Below are 23,953 nucleotides of genomic sequence, written 5' to 3'. Positions count from 1 at the left end.
CGGAGTAACCATCAGCCACCTCCTGTACATGGATGGCATCAAGCTGTATGCCAAGAGCAAGGGAGACTGACTCATTGATCCCCCTCGCCCGGATCTACAGTGAGGATATCAGGATGTCATTTGGACTGGATAAGTATGGCTGAATGGTGGCAAAGAGAGGGAAGATGATCTGGACTGAGGGGGTGGAGTTGCCAGAAGGCAGGACACCAGACAAAAAGGACAGTGCCAAGTACCTGGGAATTCCACAAGCCAACAGAAACCATGATGAAGATGCAAGAAGGTCAGCTGCAGCCAAATGCCTCCAGAAGGCAAGCCAGGTGCTGAGAAGCCAGATCAACAGCAGGAATAAGATCTAAGTCAGCAATACTAATTATCAGATGCCCAGCTGGAACAATGAGTTGTTCACAGGAGGAGATAGATGCCACTGATGTCAAAACATGAAAACTGCTTACATTGCAGAGGTTTTCACCCAAAGTCCAGCACTCTGAGGCTCTATGGGCAATGAAAAGTGGGAAGGCAGGAATTAGTGTCAGATCCATGATCCAGCATAAGATGAGGAACATCCATCAATACACAGAAAGCTGGCCCTCAAGATCAGTTGCTACAAGAGTGGCTCAGACAACTGAAGACAGCCAGTGATAAGAAACAATAGGAGGAATCATGGTAGATGAAGCCCCTCCAGTCGACGTACCACTGACAGAGAGTGGAAGTGGCCGACATCTTTTCACCATAATCCAGCCATGACCAGATGTTCCTCGGACGATTTCTGACAGAGAAGTGAAAAGAATGATCAGAATGGTTGTCCAAGATCCAAGGACCACTTATGGAGAGCAACTGAACAATCACATATTTCAAATAAAACAATAAGTCATGCACTCCATCACCATGGCCTGTATACATGCTCACCACCAAAGACTCCATTACTGAAGAAAGAGCATGTTGAAGCTTGTTTAATGTTTGCTGCACAACATTTAGACAAGCCTGTGAAATACCAAGAGGACATTGTCTGTTCAGATGAGACCAAAACTGAACTCAGGATGCCATAATATACACCATGTTTGGAGGTCAAATGGGACAGCACATCACACAAAAACACCATGACAACAGTGAAGTTTGGAGGTGGGAACATCATGGTGTTGGGCTGTTTTTCAGCATACGGCACTGGCAAACTTCATATAATTGAAGAAAGGATGAACGGAACAATGTACAGAGACATTATCAATGAAAATCTTCCAGGATGATGAAGATGAAAGGAGGGTGGACATTTTAGCAAGACAATAATACCAAACACACAGCAAAGGAAACTCGCAGTTGGTTTCAAATAAAGCTGCTGGAATGACGCTGACTTGAATCCAGTAAAAATCTATGGAAAAAACAAGTCCACATGTGGACTAGTTCTTTGCACATGTGGACACTACAGGAGGTGTCTTGAAGTTTCATTACCAACAAAGGCTTTTGTACAAAGTATTAAATCAATTCAGTGTGTCATGGTTCTCCCTGACCCCTAGGTTTTATTCTTTTTAACCTTGTTGTCATGTGTGATTTTTTTTTCCCCCAGATGGGGCCCTTGGGTTAGTTCCACACCTGCTGCACATCACTGCTCATCTCAGCCACACACCTGCTGTGAATAAGTGACTGATGAGCGGCAGACTATTTAAACTCAGACTTTCATATCAGTTGTTGCCAGATACTTGCATGAGATTTTACAGCCAGATTCTTCCCAAAGATCCCAGGTGCTTCCATGATCCTGTGGACCGAGTCCGATTCCTCTCTGTGACCTTGACTTCCATCTTTCTGCTGTTCCCATGTGCCTAAGACGTCGGAGGTTCCCGCAGCTAAACTCAAGGTAACTCTGGCCAACTCTTTAATTCCCGTATTAGAGTGAACTGTCTTTCCTGGTGTTCCAGACACTGCTACGCTGGTCCCTGGCTTCCTGCACAGCAACATCACTTTGGAACTCTGCAGCTCTCAACTCAGTGCGGCTCTGCTTCATGTCAGTTAAGTTCCTTCTTGTCTCAGTGGGATTCCGTTCTCACTTTTTCCTGTCTGTGACTGTGTTATGATAAAGAACTGTTCCAAGAACTCTTCCTTAGAACTGTATGAACTCTGACATTGAACAATTAAGAGCCCAGCCGTCTAAGAACTGCTTAATTAGAACTGCGTCACAAACACACAGTACTTGACCTCTGACCTCTGGAGACAATTTATGAACTGTGAACATTCTGAACAGTAAACCTTATTTTCTAAAAAGAGAACATTATTTCAGAACTGTGAACAATTCTATTTTAAGCCTTCTGAAAGCTGTGAATCGTTTAAAGTTTCCAGTGTGACAAGTGCAATCACTCACCCTCTGTGTCTTCGTTCCCTCAGTTCCTGGTCTCAGAACGGTGCGTCCCACCTGGTCCTGGTCCCTGAACCCCAGCTCTCAGTTCTCCTTCAAGACTGGCTCGGTGAACTGCAGCTCCATATATTCCCCACCCAGAGTGGGCTAACTCTCCATTCTGCAGGCATCCCCAGCGCAGTACTTTTATATGTCCTAATAAATAAATATCTTTTCTTTTGCAAATCACTCTGTGTCTTGCTCCCTAACATTTGGGTCCATTGCCTGATTCGGGCCAGTCCCATCCGGACCTCTAACCTTAACACACTGAGCTTGTTCAATACATTTCCCTTGTCATTCCATTTTATTACACATAACTTAATTTCTGTACTTATTTGTTTTGGTTTCTTCATATGTATGGATTACTTGGGTTGTTACTGACATCTGGTGAAAACTTCATGTCAATAGCGCCTTTAGAAATATATTTACTGAGAAAAATGGTAAAATGTTCACTCACTCATCTTCAACCGCTTACTCCAATTGAGGGTCTTGGCAGGCTGGAACCTATCCCGCCCGTCATAGGGTGTGAGGTGTGGTACACCCTGGACAGGACGCGAGTCTGTTGCAGAGCCACGTATAGACAAACAAACACGTACACACCAGCATGCACACCTACAGACAATTTCTATTTTTTACGTTTCCAATCCACCTAACCTGCATGTCTTTGGAAGTGGGAGTGGTCTTCCTGTTTCTTGTGACCAAATCTGCCCTTGTGATTATAGCTTTTTACTTATTGCACATTCCTTATCTGCTATGAACTGTTTTCACATATTTAATTAATTCATTTACTGTCAAAACAAATCATCTGGGTAATTTATCAGCTTCTAAATAATCATGTTGCACTTACTGTAATAAATCCTGCACAAAAACAAGTGCACACTGGTAACTAAATTACCCATACCCGTATGTACACTTAATAAGGCTAATTCATAAAAGGCCTGAATCATAACAGCTCGTAAAAGCAGACCTGAATGATAACCTGAACGACTGAGGACCTGGCAACCAGAACTACTTAGTATCATTGTGTCTATTAGCAACCGTGTGCAATGGAATTTAGCCTGTTCCTCCATTCAGCTTGTTCTCATCTCAAGGTGTACATGTAGCAGCGCTTTTGATAATTTGTTGCTATGCAGATGCAGACGGTAGCTCTCAGTGGTTGTATAGAGCAGTCGCTTCACTGGGTTCTTTCCTCATTTTTAGGTGGCCACTTGAAAAAACTAAGGGACAAAATCTTCAATACAGCATGTCTTTCAGGAATATTCTTTGACTTCTTGTTACAACCACACTTCCAATGAAGTTGGGACATTGTGTAAAATGTAAATAAAAACAGAATACAATGATTTGCAAATCCTCTTCAACTTATATTCAATTGAATACAGCACAAAAGATATTTAATGTTCAAACTGATAAACTTTGTTGTTTTGTGCAAATATTTGCTCATTTTGAAATGGATGCCTGCAACACGTTTCAAAAAAGCTGGGACAGTGGTATGTTTACCACTGTGTTACATCACCTTTCCTTCTAACAACACTCAGTAAGCATTGGGAGCTGAGGGCACTAATTGTTGAAGCTTTTGTAGGTCGTGGAATTATTTCCCATTCTTGCTTAACGTACAACTTCAGTTCTTCAGTCCGGGGTCTCCATTGTTGTATTTTGTGCTTCATAATGTGCCACACATTTTCAATGGGCGACAAGTCTGGACTGCAGGCAGGCCAGTCTAGTACCCGCACTATTTTACTACGAAGCCACACTGTTGTAACACGTGCAGAATGTGGCTTGACATTGTCTTGCTGAAATAAACAGGGACATCCCTGAAAAAGATGTTGCTTGGATGGCAGCATGTGTTGCTCCAAAACCTTTCGGCATCACATAAGTGTAAGTTGCCCATGCCATGGGCACTAACACACCCCTATAACATCACAGATGCTGGCTTTTGAACTTTGCACTGGTAACAATCTGGATGCAGTGCCACCTGAGGGATTGAAGGTCACGAGCATTCAGTGTTGGTTTTCAGCCTTGCCGCTTATGAGTCCATTCTCTGAAGATTCTCTGAATCTTCTGATTATATTATGGACTGTAGATGATGGAATCCCTAAATTCCTTGCAACTGAACGTTGAGAAACATTGTTCTTAAACTATTGGACTATGTTTTTCATGCAGTTGTTCACAAAGTGGTGATCCTCACCCCATCTTTGCTTGTGAAAGGCTGAGGCTTTTGGGGATGCTCCTTTTATACCCAATCATAACATGCACCTGTTTCCAATTAGGTGTTCTTTGAGCATTCATCAACTTTCCCAGTCTTTTGTTGCCCCGTCCCAACTTTTTTGAAATGTGTTGCAGGTATCCATTTCAAAATGAGCAAATATTTGCACAAAAACAAAAAAGTCTATCAGTTTGAACATTAAATATCTTGTCTTTGCGGTGCATTCAACTGAATATAGGAATTAGAAACATCATTTCCAGAATTTATTTATTTTGTTAATTACACACACGCACACAAATTGCCCCTATGTTGTAATGGCAGGACTGGTGACCCCAGGGTGGCGAACAACACTGACTTTATTTCTGACAGCAGCAACTGGAACAATCACTCTAAACAGCACAGCAAATTCATACCACAGTGTTGTCAGGGTGGAAACAGACTATGAGGATTGCCAAAGACACAGACGAAGATTCTGTCCACAGGAAATCACTCTGTCAAGCAACAGCATCCAGCACTAAGCTAACCTCCTAATTAACTGACCCACCTCTAGGCCTAGCCAGCCCATAACCTGCAGTCTCTCCCTACGCACGGTGTTTACTGTGGAAATGGCCTTGTCTCTTCCTGAATGAGTGGGTCTTAAGGCTCACTGACACTTGCATTACTTTGATGCACACTCTTGCACGATCTGTGTCATGCAGGAGAGTGAACTCGTCTTTAATGGGTGCAGACTGAAGGTTGTTGGCGTGTGCAATTGTGCAAGGAGAATTTTGAAATGTTCAAAAAAATCTTTCACGCATAAATGTCGTGCAACGTAGTGTGATCAGCTCACCAAGGCTGTACTGCCTTATCAATCATGCGGCCAGCTCTCCCCCTCTGGACATGCTCCTCACAGCTGCATTGGTCCGGTGGCTAGCCTGGGCTTGAAAACAATCTATTATGGTGTGCAGAAACTTAGTCTCTTCTTTTGTAGTGTTGCATCAGTGTCCTCAGCATGGTCACATTCTGCCGTCTCTCCTAAACAAAACCACACCTCTACCACTCCACACACAGGTGTGACTCAAGTAGACTGGTGAATCAGACCAACACCCCCCGCCCCACCATCAAGTATTATATCAGCACTGACCCTTCAGTCAATCTGCCTACATCCCGCCTACTGCAATGCATCAATCACCTTGAATTCCGTTAAAAAGTCTCATGACAGTGAAGAAAGCAGCAAATGACTAAGTTAAAGAAGCAGAGGGTCAGTACATAAGCAGAAAACATACTAAGGCGACAGATCAGGAAACAGCACCCCAGAGAGCAAATGGATCAATCCTGAAAACGGATCCAGTCCAGACAATTTTTGCACCCTGGCCCAGATCTGGCACAGCTCCACTTTACAATTCTGGAACAGATCTGGACCAGATCTGATCCGGATCCTTAAAAGACCGTTTACAGCCCATATCTGGCACGGATCTGGGACAGATGTCAGCAATTTTATTTTATCTGCACCCAGCAGAAACTATCCATTAGCAGTTATAAACCAAGGGCTGACATTGATCTGTGTGTTACAGATACAAATCAGTTTCCTCGGATCCACGGAACTTACGCGGAGAATAAATGTCACTCAAAGCATGGCTGTTACGACACTTGTCGTAAAGCGGGACTGGTTGGTTGCTACGGTGACGCTGTGTGGCTCCTGCAAGACGCATAAACTAAATGTAGTATGTGGACATCCCAAACTTTTAGAGAATTTTGCAGCATATCTGTATGGAGCCACACCGGACAGAGAGAAGATGGTGAGAAAGGCAGTTTGAAGAAGTCTGATAAGGACAAGAATCCATGGAATTGTTGCTGGCTTCATGCACACACCTGACAGATAAAAGCTTGTTAACCTTGTTCAGTTTTTAACATAAATATGTGACCACTTTGTTGAAAGCAAAGCATTGTGATTGTTTTATCACTCACAATAGACAAAACTTGATTAGCCATTAAAACACATTGGTGAGATAATATTTCACACCAAAATGGCGGTGTGGACCACATCTGTTTCAGATCCGTGCCAGATATGGGCTGTAAACGGTTGTTTTTTTTGTGGATCTGGTTCAGATCTGTTCCAGAACTGTAAAGTGGAGCTGTGCCGGATGTGGGCCGGGGTGCAAAAATTGTCTGGACCAGATCCGTTTTCAGGATTGGTACCGTATGTTGGACTGCATCGGGCCCGGATCCATTTGTTGTCTGGGTAAACTCAGGAAACACGTACAGGCATGAATAGGTCGACAACTGTGGTAAACAAATGAGTAAACAGCACAAGAAAGCAGGCATAATAGCACTGGAGTGAAGGGCTGTGGATGGTTATATAGTGTAAGTAAGTCCCTTCTTGTTTTTCACTCAGGGTTGCCACACTTCTTGATGCAACTCCATATTACATGAAGAATGGGCAAGGGTGGGTTTGAACCAGGAACCTTCTGCACTTAACCATTTGACCACCATGCCTCACCTTGACCACCTAAAGCCCAAGTTACAGGAAGTAAAGCCACTGAAAACACACACAGAGCAGCATCTGCATATTTAAGAGTGGCCTTTTATTGTGACAGTGAAAGAGGTGCATCTGTTTAATCTTTATTTGCCACAGCAGCCGGGTGTATTTTAGCAAAGATGAAGTGCTCACTGACACGGAGTTTAACAAATTTGCGAACAAATAAATAAATAAATAAAGCTTAGATGTCTACTCATAAAAATGGGATTATGAATAAAAGAAGTACATTTTTGCTGAGTATTGTTAACACATGTAATCTGTTGTAATGGCATTCCATCATGGACCAGAACAGCCATCCTTTCATTTGGCCATATATATATATATATATAGAGAGAGAGAGAGAGAGAGAGAGAGAGAGAGAGAGAGAGAGAGAGAGAGAGAGAGAGAGAGAGAGAGAGAGAGAGAGAGAGAGAAAGACACAAAGATAATTAAAGCACAACATTTTTTAAACTAATATCTTGCTACAAAAAGAAAATCTCATAACAGCTCTCACTAAACACTGAATAAATAAATATCCCAAATCAATATATTATATTGCCTTACACATTGGTATGTTTTCACTGTTTATTTGGAAGCTTTGTCACACTACAGCAGAGATCATTATGTTACAAGGCAAACATCTTCTTTCATTGCTAGTTATGCCACTTCAACATGCACTTCAACCATTTGAACAGCCAGAGTTGTGTTTTGGAAAAAAAAAAAAAAAATTGCAGACCATTTTGTTTCTTTCAAAGAAATTCTCTTTTGAAAACTTTTCAAAAGTTTATTTGGGCCCTCTTGTCCTCCAAACACTATTTCTTTTAAGAGTGACATTTTAAATAACTCCCTTTATTAAGCCAGTGCCTCTTCAGTGTTAAAAAAGAAAAGAAAAAAAAATCTTTAAATGTTTTGTGGTAATGTTTACACTTTGGCATTTTATCGCTGTGGACACCTTGAAAGGAGAACCTATGTATCCTTGACAAAAAAAATCCTGCCAACTTGGCAGCTTGAATCAGAGCATCATACACGAGTATACTAACTAACAGTTATATTAGCTAACTTATTCAACTTCTCAGCTTCAGCTTTGTCAGCGCCTTGTTTGGTGGACAAACTTATAATATGAAAAATGCATAAAGCAGAAGAAAATCTATGAAATACAGCTTTAAGAGGTAATCCTCTCATTGTGCTACAAGCTAGCATGCTGTTGAAAAGCTAATAGGTCTCCTGGGTTTCAACAATTACTACATTTACATGCAGCCAATAACCAGGCTCGGGGAGTAACAGAATACATGTAACGTTACGTAATTAGGATACAAAAAAAGGTAACTGTATTCCGCTACAGTTACAGAAAAAAAGACGTATTCAGATTACAGGTATATTTAGTAAAAATGGGGATTTTTTTTTTCTTTGAAACGAAAACGTGGACAGTGACATGACGTTGAAGTACCTGGACGTTAATGCATTTTCAATGGAGATCCGCGACTGAACACACTCAGAAAAATGCTCAAAAAAAAATGCCATTTTGACATGGATATCGAGCCAGTAAAATTAAATGACAATAAATTATGTCAGGAAAGTATTAAACTTACTCTGACACACACACACATTCCCAAATATTAGTGTTGAAGTTACACGCTGCTGAGCTGAGGCGTCCTGCTGCAGCTGCTGCGGCTCCTAAAACTATTACAATACATTTATATACATATTATATTTTTACACAATTGTCCTTTATTGACCGAGTTTCATTCATGAAGTCAGTGGTGTGTGTACACATCTCTGTGTGTGGGTGTGACTGTGAGCGGCACAGCGCGGGTCATTATAATCTCATTATTTTAAGGTGCAAATTTAAAAAAAATCCTGTCTTGTCGAACAATTTTAATCACTAACGACAAGTATTTTAACTAGACATTCGTCTAGCAGTGGAAAATATCAACTAGACATAAGTGAAGAGTTAATGGTCTGTGTCATCGGGTGACACGGCTGGAAACATACAGCTGTTTATCATCCAAATATCACGGACAAAGTGACAAGAATAACCCAAACCACTTACTTATGGAAGGAAATATTGTCTCCCTTGTTCATCCGTTTGTGGCTTTGCCGACATGTGCAGCTTTCCGACATATTCCACCTGTTTCTTGAACTTCTATGCACGTAAATCACTAACTTGCCCGGAATTAAAATGGCGATCACGCCTCCTTACTGACAGTATTTACTTAATGGTTTTCATTATGCTTTTGTTCTTATTTTGAAAGTTCAATAAGTGGACTGATATGTTAAACATGGTGCGAATGCCATGTGAAAGACTAAAGTAAGATCATTTTATGTTTACTGAACAAGTAGCAGAATTTTTTTTGTTTGTTTGTTTTGTTATTGTTCTGCAAGCCACTTTTAATTACAAATTCATCCGCACACCGCCTGAGTTTTCATTATCCTTCATTTGTTTGGCATTTTTTGTTGAAAATTTAGCAAGTGAACACTGGGTGTGTTTAAAACAATATTGTGGCGCTCTTAATTCATAATGTGAAGTAAAACAGAGCATGCCATGTAAAAGAAACAGTTTTATTTTTGCTTAATAAACTGTACTATGTGGTCAAGACTATTTATATTTAGTTTCTTTTGTCTTTATTAGCATATTTGATACTGGAGTAATCCAGAAGTAATTGAAAGTAATCAAATTACATTACTTTAATATTATGGTACTTGGATTACATTACTGACTACATTTTTTAACAGGTAACTAGTAACTGTATCGGAATATATTTTTAAAGTAACCCTCCCAACCCTGCCAATAATCCTTTCATAACCCTTTTGTAACCGGAATATTAGCAATAACCCGGTTGAGCATGGCCATAAACACCTGCAAAAACCCGAATATGCTCATATTCCGGTTTTTAAAAACCCTAATATGACCCCTGTGTTGTGAAAGTGTAGGAACACGGACCCACAACAGGGGCGCAAATGAACGGACAATGAAGGAAGTCAAATAACAACACTTTACTGTTGTGAAAAAACACAACCAACACGGCGAATGTGAAATTTAACAGTCAGTCAATTACAAGGGTGACGTGTGGGCAGGCTCAAAGATAAGAGACGTCCGTCCAAAGCAGAACCGGAACCACACGATTTCCTCCGCCACCGAACCCCGGGAATACTGGAGCCGCCAAGTCCTGAACACCCAGGTGGCCACTGCCTCCGCTTGTCGGATCTGGTACTGCTGGCGAGGAACAAAAACAGTTAGATGTGGGTGCGTGTGCACCCAGCAACACGTATGGTGGGAATGCCACCTCCACCTCTCGTCGAAAAAAGAAACAGAATATCTGCTGTCCAACACACACAAGCAATAGATATTCCTGTCAGAGAATCAACACAGTCAGCTGAGATCGTTACCTCCTTGGTAGAGCGATATCTCGGCAGAGAAGTGGAGATGACGTCTTGCAGATATACCGCTGCGGATCAGATGATTGGTAACAGCTGTCGTAGGTGACAGCTGTCACCCCGGCTGCTCCTGTGAGATGGCAGCGCCCTCTGGTGCCTGGAGCCCGCACTCCAGGCAGGGTGCCCTCTGGTGGTGGTGGGCCAGCAGTACCTCCTCTTCAGCGGCCCACACAACAGGACCCCCCCCTCAACGGGCGCCTCCTGGCGCCCGACCAGGCTTGTCCGGGTGGCGGCGGTAGAAATCGGCCAGGAGGGCCAGGTCCAGGATGAAGCTCCTCTTCACCCAGGAGCGTTCTTCGGGGCCGTACCCCTCCCAGTCCACCAAATACTGGAAGCCCCGGCCCATCCTTCGGACATCCAAAAGCCGGCGCACAGTCCAAGCCGGCTCGCCATCGATGATCCGGGCAGGAGGTGGTGCCGGACCCGGAGTACAGAGGGGTGAAGTGTGATGTGGCTTAAGTCGGGACACATGGAAAACGGGATGGATCCGCAGTGAGGCCGGAAGCTGAAGCCTCACTACGGCTGGACTGATGACCTTGAGGATCTTAAACGGACCGATATACCGATCCTGCAATTTAGGGGAGACCACTTGGAGGGGAATGTCCTTAGTTGACAACCACACTTCCTGCCCTGGCCGATACGTAGGGGCCGGGGTCCGCCGACGGTCTGCATGGACCTTCGTCCTCATCCGGGCCCTCAGCAAAGCAGAACGGGCGGCACGCCACACCCGACAGCACTTCCGCAGGTGGGCCTGGACCGAGGGCACACCGACCTCTCCCTCAACCACCGGAAACAAAGGAGGCTGGTACCCCAGACACACCTCGAAAGGGGAGAGGCCGGTGGCTGACGACACCTGGCTGTTATGGGCATACTCGATCCAGGCCAAATGAGTACTCCAGGCCGCCGGGTGCGCGGCCGTCACGCAATGCAGGGCCTGTTCCACCTCCTGATTGGCCCGTTCTGCTTGCCCGTTGGTCTGGGGATGATACCCGGATGAGAGACTCACCGTGGCCCCCAGTTTCCGGCAGAAGCTCCTCCAGACTTGCGAGGAGAACTGGGGACCGCGATCGGAGACAATGTCTGTTGGAATCCCATGCAGCCGGACGACGTGGTGGACCAGGAGGTCCGCTGTCTCCTGGGCCGTCGGGAGCTTCGGGAGGGCCACAAAGTGGGCCGCCTTGGAGAATCAGTCCACTATCGTGAGGATGGTGGTGTTGCCCTGGGACGGTGGGAGGCCCGTGACAAAATCCAGGCCGATGTGGGACCAGGGGCGATGAGGCACGGGCAGCGGCTGGAGCAGTCCCGAAGCCCTGCGATGATCAGCCTTGCCCCTGGCGCAGGTGGTGCAGGCCTGGATATAATCCCGGACGTCGGCCTCTAGGGACGCCCACCAGAAGCGCTGCCGGACAACTGCCACAGTTCTACGCACCCCTGGATGACAGGAGAGCTTGGAGCCGTGACAGAAGTCCAGGACTGCAGCCCTAGCCTCTGGTGGGACGTAGAGTCTGTTCTTCGGCCCAGTTCCGGGGTCCGGGCTTCGTGCCAGGGCCTCCCGGACGGTTCTCTCTACGTCCCAGGTGAGGGTGGCCACGATAGTGGACTCCGGGATGATGGGTTCCGGTGGATCCGACAACTCCGCTTTGACTTCATCTTCATGTACCCGGGACAAGGCATCCGATCTCTGGTTTTTGGTCCCGGGACGGTAGGTGATCCGGAAGTCAAAACGGCCGAAGAACAGTGACCAGCGGGCTTGCCTGGGGTTCAGCCGCTTGGCGGTCCTGATATACTCCAGGTTCCGGTGGTCAGTGAAAACCGTGAATGGCACGGACGTTCCCTCCAACAGATGTCTCCACTCTTCAAGAGCCTCTTTCACCGCAAGGAGTTCTCGATTGCCGACTGTCATAGTTCCGTTCGGCCGGGGTCAACCTGCGGGAAAAATAGGCACACGGGTGAAGGACCTTATCGGTCTTCCCGCTCTGGGAAAGCACATCTCCTATCCCTGAGTCCGAGGCGTCCACTTCAACCACTAACTGGCGACTAGGATCGGGCTGCACCAGAACGGGTGCAGACGAGAAGCACCGTTTCAACTCCTTGAACACGGCATCGCAACGATCCGACCAGGTGAAGGGGACTTTTGGTGAGGTCAGGGCTGTCAGGGGGCTAACTACCTGACTGTAGCCCTTAATGAACCTCCTGTAGAAATTAGCAAAGCCGAGGAACTGTTGCAGCTTCCTACGGCTGGTGGGTTGGGGCCAGTCTCTCACCGCCGCGACCTTGGCCGGATCAGGAGCGACGGAGTTAGGGGAGATGATAAACCCCAGGAGGTCTCCACTGATTCGTGCTCAGGTCGTGAGAGGTTGTACAGCCTGCTGGACGGGAACTCAACGCCTGGAACCAAATCAATGGCACAATCGTACGGGCGGTGCGGGGGAAGGGTGAGCGCCAGATCCTTGCTGAACACGTCCACAAGGTCATGGTACTCCACCGGCACTGTCCCGAGATTGGGCGGGACTCTGACCTCCTCCTTAGCCTGGGAACCGGGAGGAACCGAGGAACCTAAACATACCCGATGGCAGGTCTCGCTCCACTGAACCACTACCCCAGACGGCCAATCGATCCGGGGATTGTGTTTTAACATCCAGGGGAACCCTAGAATCACGCGGGAGGTGGCAGGAGTCACAAAAAACTCGATCTCCTCCCGGTGGTTCCCTGACACCACCAGAGTTACTGGAGGTGTCTTATGTGTGATTAAAGGGAGTAGGGAGCCATCTAGTGCCCGTACTTGCACAGGTGAAGTAAGTGCCACCAGAGGGAGCCCTGCCTCCCTGGCCCATTTGCTGTCCACCAGTGCTGGGGCCTGAAGGGTTAAATCCTCATAAAGGATTGCAACCGGGAGTCGTGTGGCAATATGGGTGTGTCCCACGTGAATGTCTTGGCCCACCCCTAGCCCAGTTTCTAGGGGCGGGCGTTGGTTGTTTAACCGCTCGGGGCAGTCCCTCACTTGATGCTCTATCGAGCCACAAACAAAGCACGCTCCACGGACCAGCCTCCTCTGTCTATCCGGTGGTTTAAATGTGGCCCTGCTCGTGTCCATAGCGTCATCAGCAGGGGGAGCTGTAACCACACGGAGCGTAGAGGCCGTGGAGCGTGGGGAGGGCGGAGCTCGGTTGGAACCGGAAGGGAGAGGGACGGCGCGTGCCCGGCCACGCCCTTCGTCTCGTTCCCGACGGCGTTCTTCTAACCGATTGTCTAATCATATAACCAGATCAATAAGCCCGTCTAAATCCCGCGGTTCGTCCTTAGCCACCAGGAGCTCCTTCAGGACCAACGACAGTCCGTTTACGAAGGCGGCACGGAGGGCAGTGCTATTCCAGCCGGACCTCGCCGCCGCGATGCGGAAGTCAACTGCATAAGCAGCTGCGCTCCGGCGCCCCTGTCTCATTGACAGCAGCACGGCTGAAGCGGTCTCTCCTCTATTTGGGTGATCGAACACTGTTCTGAACTCTCTCACAAACCCATCATATGTCTGAAGGAGCCGTGAATTTTGCTCCCAGAGCGCTGTAGCCCAAGCGCGTGCCTTACCGCGAAGCAGATTAATCACATAAGCTACCTTACTAGCATCAGTCGCGTACATGACGGGACGTTGTGCGAAGACGAGCGAACACTGCATAAGAAAGTCCGCGCACGTCTCCACACAACCCCCGTACGGCTCTGGAGGGCTTATGTATGCTTCAGGGGAAGGTGGGAGGGGTCGTTGAACGACCTGTGGAATGTCAACGTTGCGCACAGGATCGACAGGAGGGAGAGCCGCAGCAGCGCCCTGAGGGCGCGCTTCCACCTGAGCGGCGAGAGCCTCCACCCTGCGGTTAAGGAGGACGTTCTGCTCGGTCATTAGATCCAACCGAGCCGTAAAGGCGGTGAGGATTCGCTGCAACTCACCGATCATTCCTCCTGCAGACGCCTGTGCGCCCGGTTCTTCCATTGGCCGTTCAACAGCCGGTTGACGCCCCTCGGGGTCCATGACGCTGGCCGAGATATCCTGTTGTGAAAGTGTAGGAACACGGACCCACAACAGGGGCGCAAATGAACGGACAATGAAGGAAGTCAAATAACAACACTTTACTGTTGTGAAAAAACACAACCAACACGGCGAATGTGAAATTTAACAGTCAGTCAATTACAAGGGTGACGTGTGGGCAGGCTCAAAGATAAGAGACGTCCGTCCAAAGCAGAACCAGAACCACACGATTTCCTCCGCCACCGAACCCCGGGAATACTGGAGCCGCCAGGTCCCGAACACCCAGGTGGCCACTGCCTCCGCTTGTCGGATCTGGTACTGCTGGCGAGGAACAAAAACAGTTAGATGTGGGTGCGTGTGCACCCAGCAACACGTATGGTGGGAATGCCACCTCCACCTCTCGTCGAAAAAAGAAACAGAATATCTGCTGTCCAACACACACAAGCAATAGATATTCCTGTCAGAGAATCAACACAGTCAGCTGAGATCGTTACCTCCTTGGTAGAGCGATATCTCGGCAGAGAAGTGGAGATGACGTCTTGCAGATATACCGCTGCGGATCAGATGATTGGTAACAGCTGTCGTAGGTGACAGCTGTCACCCCAGCTGCTCCTGTGAGATGGCAGCGCCCTCTGGTGCCTGGAGTCTGCACTCCAGGCAGGGTGCCCTCTGGTGGTGGTGGGCCAGCAGTACCTCCTCTTCAGCGGCCCACACAACACCCTGGGTTACTCCTTTTCTAACCCAAATATCAGGTCATATAAACATGCATTGGAATATCCCCATAGAAAGGAACATTATTTTGTGTTCTGCGCATGTCCGATCCGCAAGGAATCTTGGTCTTTTGAGTACAGCAACTACTTGTATGTGGCTGCGCAACCCACTGGACACCACAGAAGCAGAGGTAAACAAGCATGGGAAAATCCAGACGCGGCAGCACAGCGCCACACTTTTGAAGTGAGGAGAAAACCGAGTACTTAATATCGTGAAAGACATGAATACAATGTCTTTTATTGATGGTAGAAAGTACAGAGATAGCGACATTTACAAGAATGTGGCCGAAAAGGCGCGCGAAGCAGGATTTGCACGAACGCCAGACCAAATCAAGCACTGACGGAAGATGTGCGTCGCTGTTTAGATGGGGATATTCCAAATGATACCAATGACCATGTAGACAGGAGTAACTCTGTCTGCTTAAGCATGTAAACGGGTTATTCCTAATGATTCAGAAACCAGAATATTGACCTTATCCCGAATATTAACGGCATGTAAACGTAGCCACTGTTACAGTTCCTCAGCTCTCACAATAACATGGTCATTAGCAAGTGCATGATACCATCCAACTTAGATCGGTATGGTGCCCACATGTGTGGACACCATATAAAGCGGAGCCACACAAATTGCGTGTGAGCACCAAAACAAGAACACACCGCTGTTTCTGTTTTTTCAGGAAAGTAATGTTCTCAGCCCCATCTGTCTCTCTGTTATGCTGCATTATGTGAGACGCAGCCAGTTTTCTGTGTTAACAAAACGGACAGTAATATTTGTTGAATGGTACAATGGAGTTTTAGCATTTTGCATAATGTTACATTACAACAGACAGCTTTGGCTCTAAAGGTTCCAACAGCTTAATTTCACACAAATTATTCCCATTTACCTTATAACACTGGGTGTTCATCTGTTTCTTCCCCCATATAACAACATATGTCCTTATTGCTACGGCACATAGAAAAAGCTGAAAATGTTTAACGTACATGTTCATTAAATGTTTAGGTGCAGTTTGTCAGAAGGCACATGGGAGATGAAAGCCTAAATTTGATATGTTTTGCTGTAAACAAAATCCTTCTCTGCTCCACTCCACTATGAAGCTGTGAGTGAGTGTTGATGCAAAAATTTCAATCCTGCACTATGCACAATTTTTCCATCTGTAGCCACAGCAACCTATATTGTCTTCAGAGTTGCCTGAGTTATGCAATCCATCATTTTAGCATTTATATTTTTATTATGCAAAAGTCCTTAATAACACTGATCAGTCTACCACAGTTTTTGATGATCACATAAAAATGTTTTGAACAGTCCTGAAGAAAGAAGAAGAAAGAAAATCTAACAAGCAGATGTGACTGCAAACATAACCTCCTCAACACAGCGAATGAATGACTCAGCAACAGCAAGCAAAATAACTAATTCAAATGTAATTGATTCTGGTCATGAAAGATACAAAAAGGCAATTACGTCATGCCATAAAAGGCATAAGCTATAATTTCCTTTGATGATTTTGGGCACAATTTTGAAGTGGACAAAAAATAGGCTTGTGAAGAATGTTAAAATGCTAAGCCTTTTTGATCATTCTGAATTCAAAGGGGTACTCAAATGACTAAAGTCTTTCATGTATTTAACTTGAGAAATCTTGGAGAGGGGAGTCACATAAGGTCTTTGTGTGACCAGAATTGCAGCAACATGTGAGATTCAAATTTTATGAAACTACACTTTAGGGCAATTGAATATTTTTTTGCATCTTTTAGACCACAAGAATAACACTGTGAACCAAGGCAGCTGGCACGAACATTCAAAGGTAACTAGTCTCAGATGTCAGTAGTGAAAAACAGGAATTAAAAAATAGACCTCTCTGACAAGTTCACAAAATTCTTTAAAAAAAAAAACAGCAAGAAGTGTTGGAACAATGCAGAAACAATATTTTATGCATGCGCTGGTGTACTTTGGTGTATTCTGCAATAACTGCAAGTGGATATAAAATATTAAGAACCCCTTCACACATAGTACGAATGTGTCTGAATTGGGCATGAAGCAGGAATCGTATGCAATACATGTAAAATTGTAGCTACCTCCAGTGCTTCATACACCTGTTGCTACAACTATTTGCGCACACCAGCGGCTGAAAGACAGAGTGTGTGCTGTGCGAGCCCATCTAACCCTCTCGCGGCAGGTGTCGGCCAAATTCCAGGTGAAACACATGAATATCTAACCCCGCTCACTTGGCACTTAGAAAATGTGTGACCATTCGTACTATTAACACAAAAACAGTCAGCAGACGATCACTTTCAAGGTGGATGTGAAATTTGTCTAAGTGCCCCACGACTGTGAAGTTGCCAAGTGCACATGTGGTGTGCCAGAGTATTTGCTCCCACCACAACATATATGTGTGTGTGTGTGTGTGTGTGTGTGTGTGTGTGGTTCACACGCTCCCCGTCCCCACCGCAGGTGAAGCGCCTCTCATCTGATCACAGAGTGACACCTTGGTCTGTGCGCTGAACATACAGGGGGCGTGGCTGCAGCAGCTGTTGACATCTCTGGTCCTGGTCATCACAGCTGCAGAACACATACTGTGTTGACGGACACCCGCGTGTGTGTGCTTGCTGTGCTCACATGGAAATACATAAAAACATATATCGCTTTTGCGACGGGCTGGACAGCACGCACAGCGCGAACATTGACAGGCTGTCCCAACTGAAACAGACAGTTCTGTGGGTACAGAGCAGGTGATCTGAATGTCACGTCTGTCTGACAGGACACGCATGTCAGGCCGGACACGCGCACGGGCCCGGCCCGACACACATATCCTGTGAATGGTGCGCCACAGGACTATATGACAAGCCAACAGTGAGACAAATACACCACTTTCAGTCATGTATCAGCAGAAATACGCTGTAACAAATGCCGTTTGGTCAGTTATCATGGCGCGTTTTTCTTTTTTTAAAAAACTTACATTTATGTCCTTGTTGATTTTAGTCATTTCACACTCCTGTTATAAGACAGTGATTGTAGTGCAGTGGTAAAGTTTCTGTCTGGTAATCAGAGCTTTTGTAAATTGCAGGTTTGAATCCCGTGAGTGGCACTTGTTTTTTATTTAACCAGGGTTATTTAACCACTGGGTTCTGTATTGCATCCCCTTTTTTATTATTTATATCAACAGAGTGATATTCACTAATTATACAGCTGTTTTTATTTTATTTTTCTCCACATCAGCGGCGCGATGTGGTGTAACACATCCCAGCTGCTCACACTGGGTTCCTGCTGTGACGGTGTCGTGCCCAAAGTGTGCACAACACCGTCGCGTGCACAAAACTGTCGCAGCAGGTTGATATTTTCATGGTTCGCTCATACGAGCTGTTCCAGCATGATTCACCCTGGTTTGTTCTTATTTGTACTATGTATGAAGGGGCCCTAAGTAATACAAATTTTGTCTACCTTTGTTTATATATTGGGGCAGAATTCCTCAATTTGAAACCCGGATGGAAATTGGGGCTAAGCTCTGGCAGTGGGATTCTGCCCCTCATTAAATTTGAGTAGAGAGACCTTTTCCTGTAGCAAACTATTGTTCTTCCTTTACGCACTCACCCCCCACCCCACCCCCATCTATAAACACAAGTGGTTTTACATCTAGAACCGTTCCAAAATGGTTTCCACAGTGATGTGGAAGGTTAAGTTATTCTTGTCGCTTTAACCGGCACTTTGCCTTTAGGGAACAATTGGCTATTTTTATGTTGTTATAGCTGATTTCATCACACCGATCCGCCGGTCCTCTTTAGACTCCGAGACATTCACTTACACATGAACAATAATAAGATCACACTCGGCCCATTAACTCTAACAATGTCCCAGGAGCCTCCTGCGGTTGAATTGCAGCCATTCCATCAGACTCATCAACACTGCTGAGGGAATAATATTAACAAAAAGGAATCATCCTTTCGCTAACACCCATAATCCCTTCCGCCTGCCCTCAGCATGCACACTCGGGATGTCTGCACATCATGTTTTTATTTGTTTACATCTTGGTTGTATATGTGCTGCAGCTATTAAGTATATACAAGGATGAATGGGATAAAAGCATATTACAGTGAAACTGATTTTCAGTCATGTTTCGATGTGTGTCTGTACATGTTTGCAGGTACTATACATGTGCATTGTGCATTCCCAGACTTGCTGCTCCCACGTCCCTGAGAATGAGGCCAATCAGATCGGACAGTTTATTTCCAAATACTGACGTCTGGCCTGCTGCTGTGCACACATTCCAGTACTTCCAGACAGACATTCAGAAGGGGAATTAAAAGGCACTGGAGTTGTTAAAACATGACATTCCCAAAAAAGGGCTTCTGGGACCCGAGACTACCCAGAAACATCCCACATGACTCAACCCTGCAGGAATTACAGCATCGCCAGGGTCGTTGATGAAGGTCCTCTGAAAGATATAATATCACTCTCACCCTCCTCTCTCTAGTTCTGTCCTTCTGCCCCTCTGCCATCATTCTGTCTGATGTGGATTTCTTGATTCTGGGTCTTGCTCAAAGGTGCAGCAGCAGTGTCCATGAAGGATGCTGCTGTTTACCTTATCAATCAGCAGATATAACAGGCATCTTTTGGAAAGTGTGACACCATTCATGTAACGATACCCTCAACACAAACTCTATATTGTGTTGTTAAGTATTTTAGCTTTGATGGTGTAGTGCTCTGGAGTCTCTCAAGGTCAGCCACAACTCAGTGCCTGATTCAAAATCTACAGTGTTGAATTTTTTCTGAACCATTTAGAGATATTACAGTTTAGATTATACAGACATCTTCTGCCAATGAGAGCTTTGCAATATTTTATTAATACTGCAAATTTCTGTTTGTTTTCCTGTCAAAGCTGCGTGTTTCCAGGAGATTGACATGGTTCTGTTTTGATTTATTTTGATTTAACGTTTATTTAACCAGTTAAGTTATTAAGAAAAAAATTCTTATTTACAATAACGACCTGTTTTCACCATTTTCTTTCACTCACACACGCACACACACATATACAGGTCCTGGTCATATAATTAGAATATCATGAAAAAGTTGATTTATTGCAGTAATTCCATTCAAAAAGTGAAACTTGTATATTATATTTATTCATTCATTACACACAGCCCAATATATTTAAAATGTTTATTTCTTTTAATTTTGATGATTATAAATGACAACTTATGAAAATCCCAAATTCAGTATCTCAGAAAATTAGAATAGTACTTAAGACCAATACAAAAAATGGATTTTTAGAAATGTTGGCCAACTGAAAAGTATGAACATGAAAATATGTAGTTGGGACTCCTTTTGCCTGAATTACTCGTACTGCTGCAATGCGGTGTGGCATGGAGTCAATCAGTCTGTGGCACTGCTCAGATGGTATGAGAGCCCAGGTTGCTCTGATAGTGGCCTTCAGCTCTTCTGCATTGTTGGATCTGGTGTGTCGCGTTTTCCTCTTCACAATACCCCATAGATTTTCTATGGGGTTAAGGTTAGGCGAGTTTGATGGCCAATTAAGAACAGGGATACCATGGTCCTTAAACCAGGTACTGGTAGCTTTGGTACTGTGTGCAGGTGCCACGTCCTGAAATCTGCATCTCCATAAAGTTGGTCAGCAGCAGGAAGCATGAAGTGCTCTACAACTTCCTGGTAGACGGCTGCGTTGACCTTGGACCTCAGAAAACACAGTGGACCAACATCAACAGATGACATGGCACCCCAAACCATCACTGACTGTAGAAACTTTACACTGGACCAGAAGCAACGTTGATCCTGTGCCTCTCCTCTCTTCCTCCAGACTCTGGGACCTTGATTTCCAAAGAAAATGCAAAATTTACTTTCATCAGAGAACATAACTTTGGACCACTCAGCAGCAGTCCAGTCCTTTTTGTCTTTAGCCCAGGCAAGACGTCAAGTCAGACGTCAACTTTTGAGTTAGCGGAAATTAGTGTGCATGCTGACATCTGCTAAATGTCTTGTAAATCACTCCAGAGGTGTTATCAGGTTCCAAAAAAAGCATTTTCACTTTTAGAAGGGTTTTTTTTCTCACTAGCTTTTACATAATCAATGACAAAGAGTTATTTTTATCTATCTATCTATCTATCTATCTATCTATCTATCTATCTATCTATCTATCTATCTATCTATCTATCTATCTATCTATCTATCTATCTATCTATCTATCTATCTATCTATCTATCTATCTATCTATCTATCTATCTATCTATCTATCTATCTATCTATCTATCTATCTATCACCACGACATCACCACGCTAACATCTGCGAATTGTCTTGTAACTCACTTAGGTGTTATCGGGTTCCAAAAACAACATTTTCAGAAGTAGAAGTGTTTGTTTCTCACTAGCTTTGACATAATATATGAGAAACATGTTATACGAGCACAAAAAACTGTCCACTGGGGAAAAAGCCACAAACTGGACAACACTGTCGTAAAAAAAAAAGAGTAAAAAAGCTACAAACCGATAGGTAGACATCTCTGCTAACTGTAAATGAAGAGCTTCGCTCGTTCATGTCCGCGACATATACATATTATAAACACATAAGCGGTTTTGCAGAGCCAGAGAGAGACCAGTCACTGACGTCACTGGGCCGCTCTACTCTGACTGGCTGTCACCCCCGCAACTCAAAAAAAAAAAAAAAAAAAAGAAACAATGTGACTTTTTAACCTCTTAAAATAGGTCAAACTTAGCCATCTTTGAATTGAACTTGCCCAAGGTCTGTGTCGCAAGAATGTTCCCTGGGAATTTGAAGACTGGCAGTAATAGGACTGGACTTGTGCTGAGCACAGACAGACGGAAGGACACAAGTCTGTGCAATACCCGATGGCCATATTTGATGACCTTGGGTAAAAAGAGGAAACTAGACAAGATGACATTGAATTTTAGGGCAAATTACAACTTTAAAATGATATCATGCACGTTTTGTGCCATTTGAGGTGACTAATTCACCTGCCAAGGTTCACACACTTTCTTCACTGAGTGATTGGAGTGGTGACGGCTCCAGCAGGTCTATTCTTTTTAGGGTTAAATGAAGTCGACTAATAAAAACTAGTCAACAGCCGGATGTTAAGTCCCTTTCACACCGGTGCAAATGTAGAGTTGCACTGTGTTGCGGAATACGCCCGAAAAGTGCGCATACTCTGCATTTTTACTGCATAATTGCGTGTCATTACTTTCATAGATTTGCATGCCTGTGATTCATGCAATAGCACAAATGTTGTTGTGACAATTCCACATGCTGTGTTCCCAACTGGATGCCATTCTTTGCTCTACCGACTGCCACGTGCTCTGCGCTGGACGCTGCATATATAAAATAATTATTTTGTGGTGGATTAATCATTTTTTTCTGCAAATTGAAAACGGCTCTAATCGCATCCTGAATCACAGAGGAGGCTGCAGCCGGAGCTGTTAGCGCGCGCCGAACTACCTGCAGAAAGTATTTGAAGAGTTCAGATGCAAAACCCAGTATCTCCAAAACCATAAACTTTTAGTTGACACCAACATGTACTTGGCTGTCAAGGGGACCATCAGTGTGCAAAATATGAAAGAATTTGAACAAACTGTTTTCATGTTAGTGATGAAAGTCTGTGCATTTTCACATAGGCTTTCCTTTAAATCTCCATTTTCAACTGCATTTTTCTCCATTTGAAAAAAAAAAGGACTTACTGGGTTTTGCATTTGAACTCTTCATTTTCAAACGGTAATTATTTGTCATGTTGTGTGTTCTTTCCTTCTTGTGTGCAGCTGTTAAAGTATGTTTATAACAGATTTAACTTCTTGTTATAATCCTTCAGAAGAGCTGTGCTCCGCTGACATCACCACTCGCTCAGTTCACTTCTTCTATACTCCACTTGACGAGCTTCACGTGGTGTTGGAGATTAGATCATGCCACATAGCGCGACATTTGTGCATGAAAGATTTTTTGAACATTTCAAAATTCTCTGTGCACAACAGCATGCACCAGCGGCCCTCTCACGTCCTGTCTTCACCTGTTAAAAACGAGTTTACTCTCCAGCACGACACAAGTCGTGCTACTGCGTGCATCAAAGGCATGCTCGTGTCAGTGGGCCTTAATCGCCCTCCTGCAAAGCCTCTTCCACCACAGCAGTGCTCACAAACCGGCTTCTCTTTCTACCACGCAATGTTTGGAGCCACCGACTCATTTTCTACAGTGTACAGCTGTGTAGATTTGCATGCAGTAGCTCAGTGTAGCACAGATTTACATGCAGAAGCGCAGACTTGCTTAAAATGGCGTGCTTTAATCGTCCAGTGCTACGCAGAACATTTAATTTCTTCCGCTTACTGCTGCGATGGCGAGCAAAAACTCAATGCTTAGGTGCGTAGAGGTGCATAACTCCAAATAGTCGATACACCACAATGCCCAACTCTACTTTTGCACCAGTGTGAAAGGGGCTTTAGCTAGTCATAATAGGGAGGGGTGTTATTTCAAAAAATTTGGAAATCTATAAACGTTTGCATGGAATATGGAAATATACATGGAATAAACCATAGCAGGATCAATTTTGGGTCATTTGGTTCCAAAAACCCATATGGACGGAGCCAGTGAAGATATTGGGTCCAAAAACCGCCAAAAATATCGACGGAAATGTCATATCTTGAGAA

The 23,953-nt window shown here is 44.8% G+C and overlaps 1 protein-coding gene across 1 annotated transcript in view; it reads left to right on the top strand.

Annotated features, from left to right (window-relative positions):
* The first annotated feature begins 143 nt into the window (after nt 1–143).
* LOC117524258 (coiled-coil domain-containing protein 138-like) overlaps nt 144–23,953 on the top strand; it is a 126,854-nt gene continuing 103,044 nt past the window's right edge. The window contains 2 exon segments of the mRNA XM_034186028.1: nt 144–280; nt 2,371–2,483. Of these exon segments, the coding sequence (XP_034041919.1) occupies nt 144–280; nt 2,371–2,483 (250 nt within the window).

Source organism: Thalassophryne amazonica, chromosome 14, assembly GCF_902500255.1.
Source record: "Thalassophryne amazonica chromosome 14, fThaAma1.1, whole genome shotgun sequence".
Classification (NCBI taxonomy): Eukaryota; Metazoa; Chordata; class Actinopteri; order Batrachoidiformes; family Batrachoididae; genus Thalassophryne; species Thalassophryne amazonica.
The sequence above is the reverse complement of the archived record's forward strand: the minus strand, read 5'-3'. Positions and strand labels throughout refer to the sequence as shown.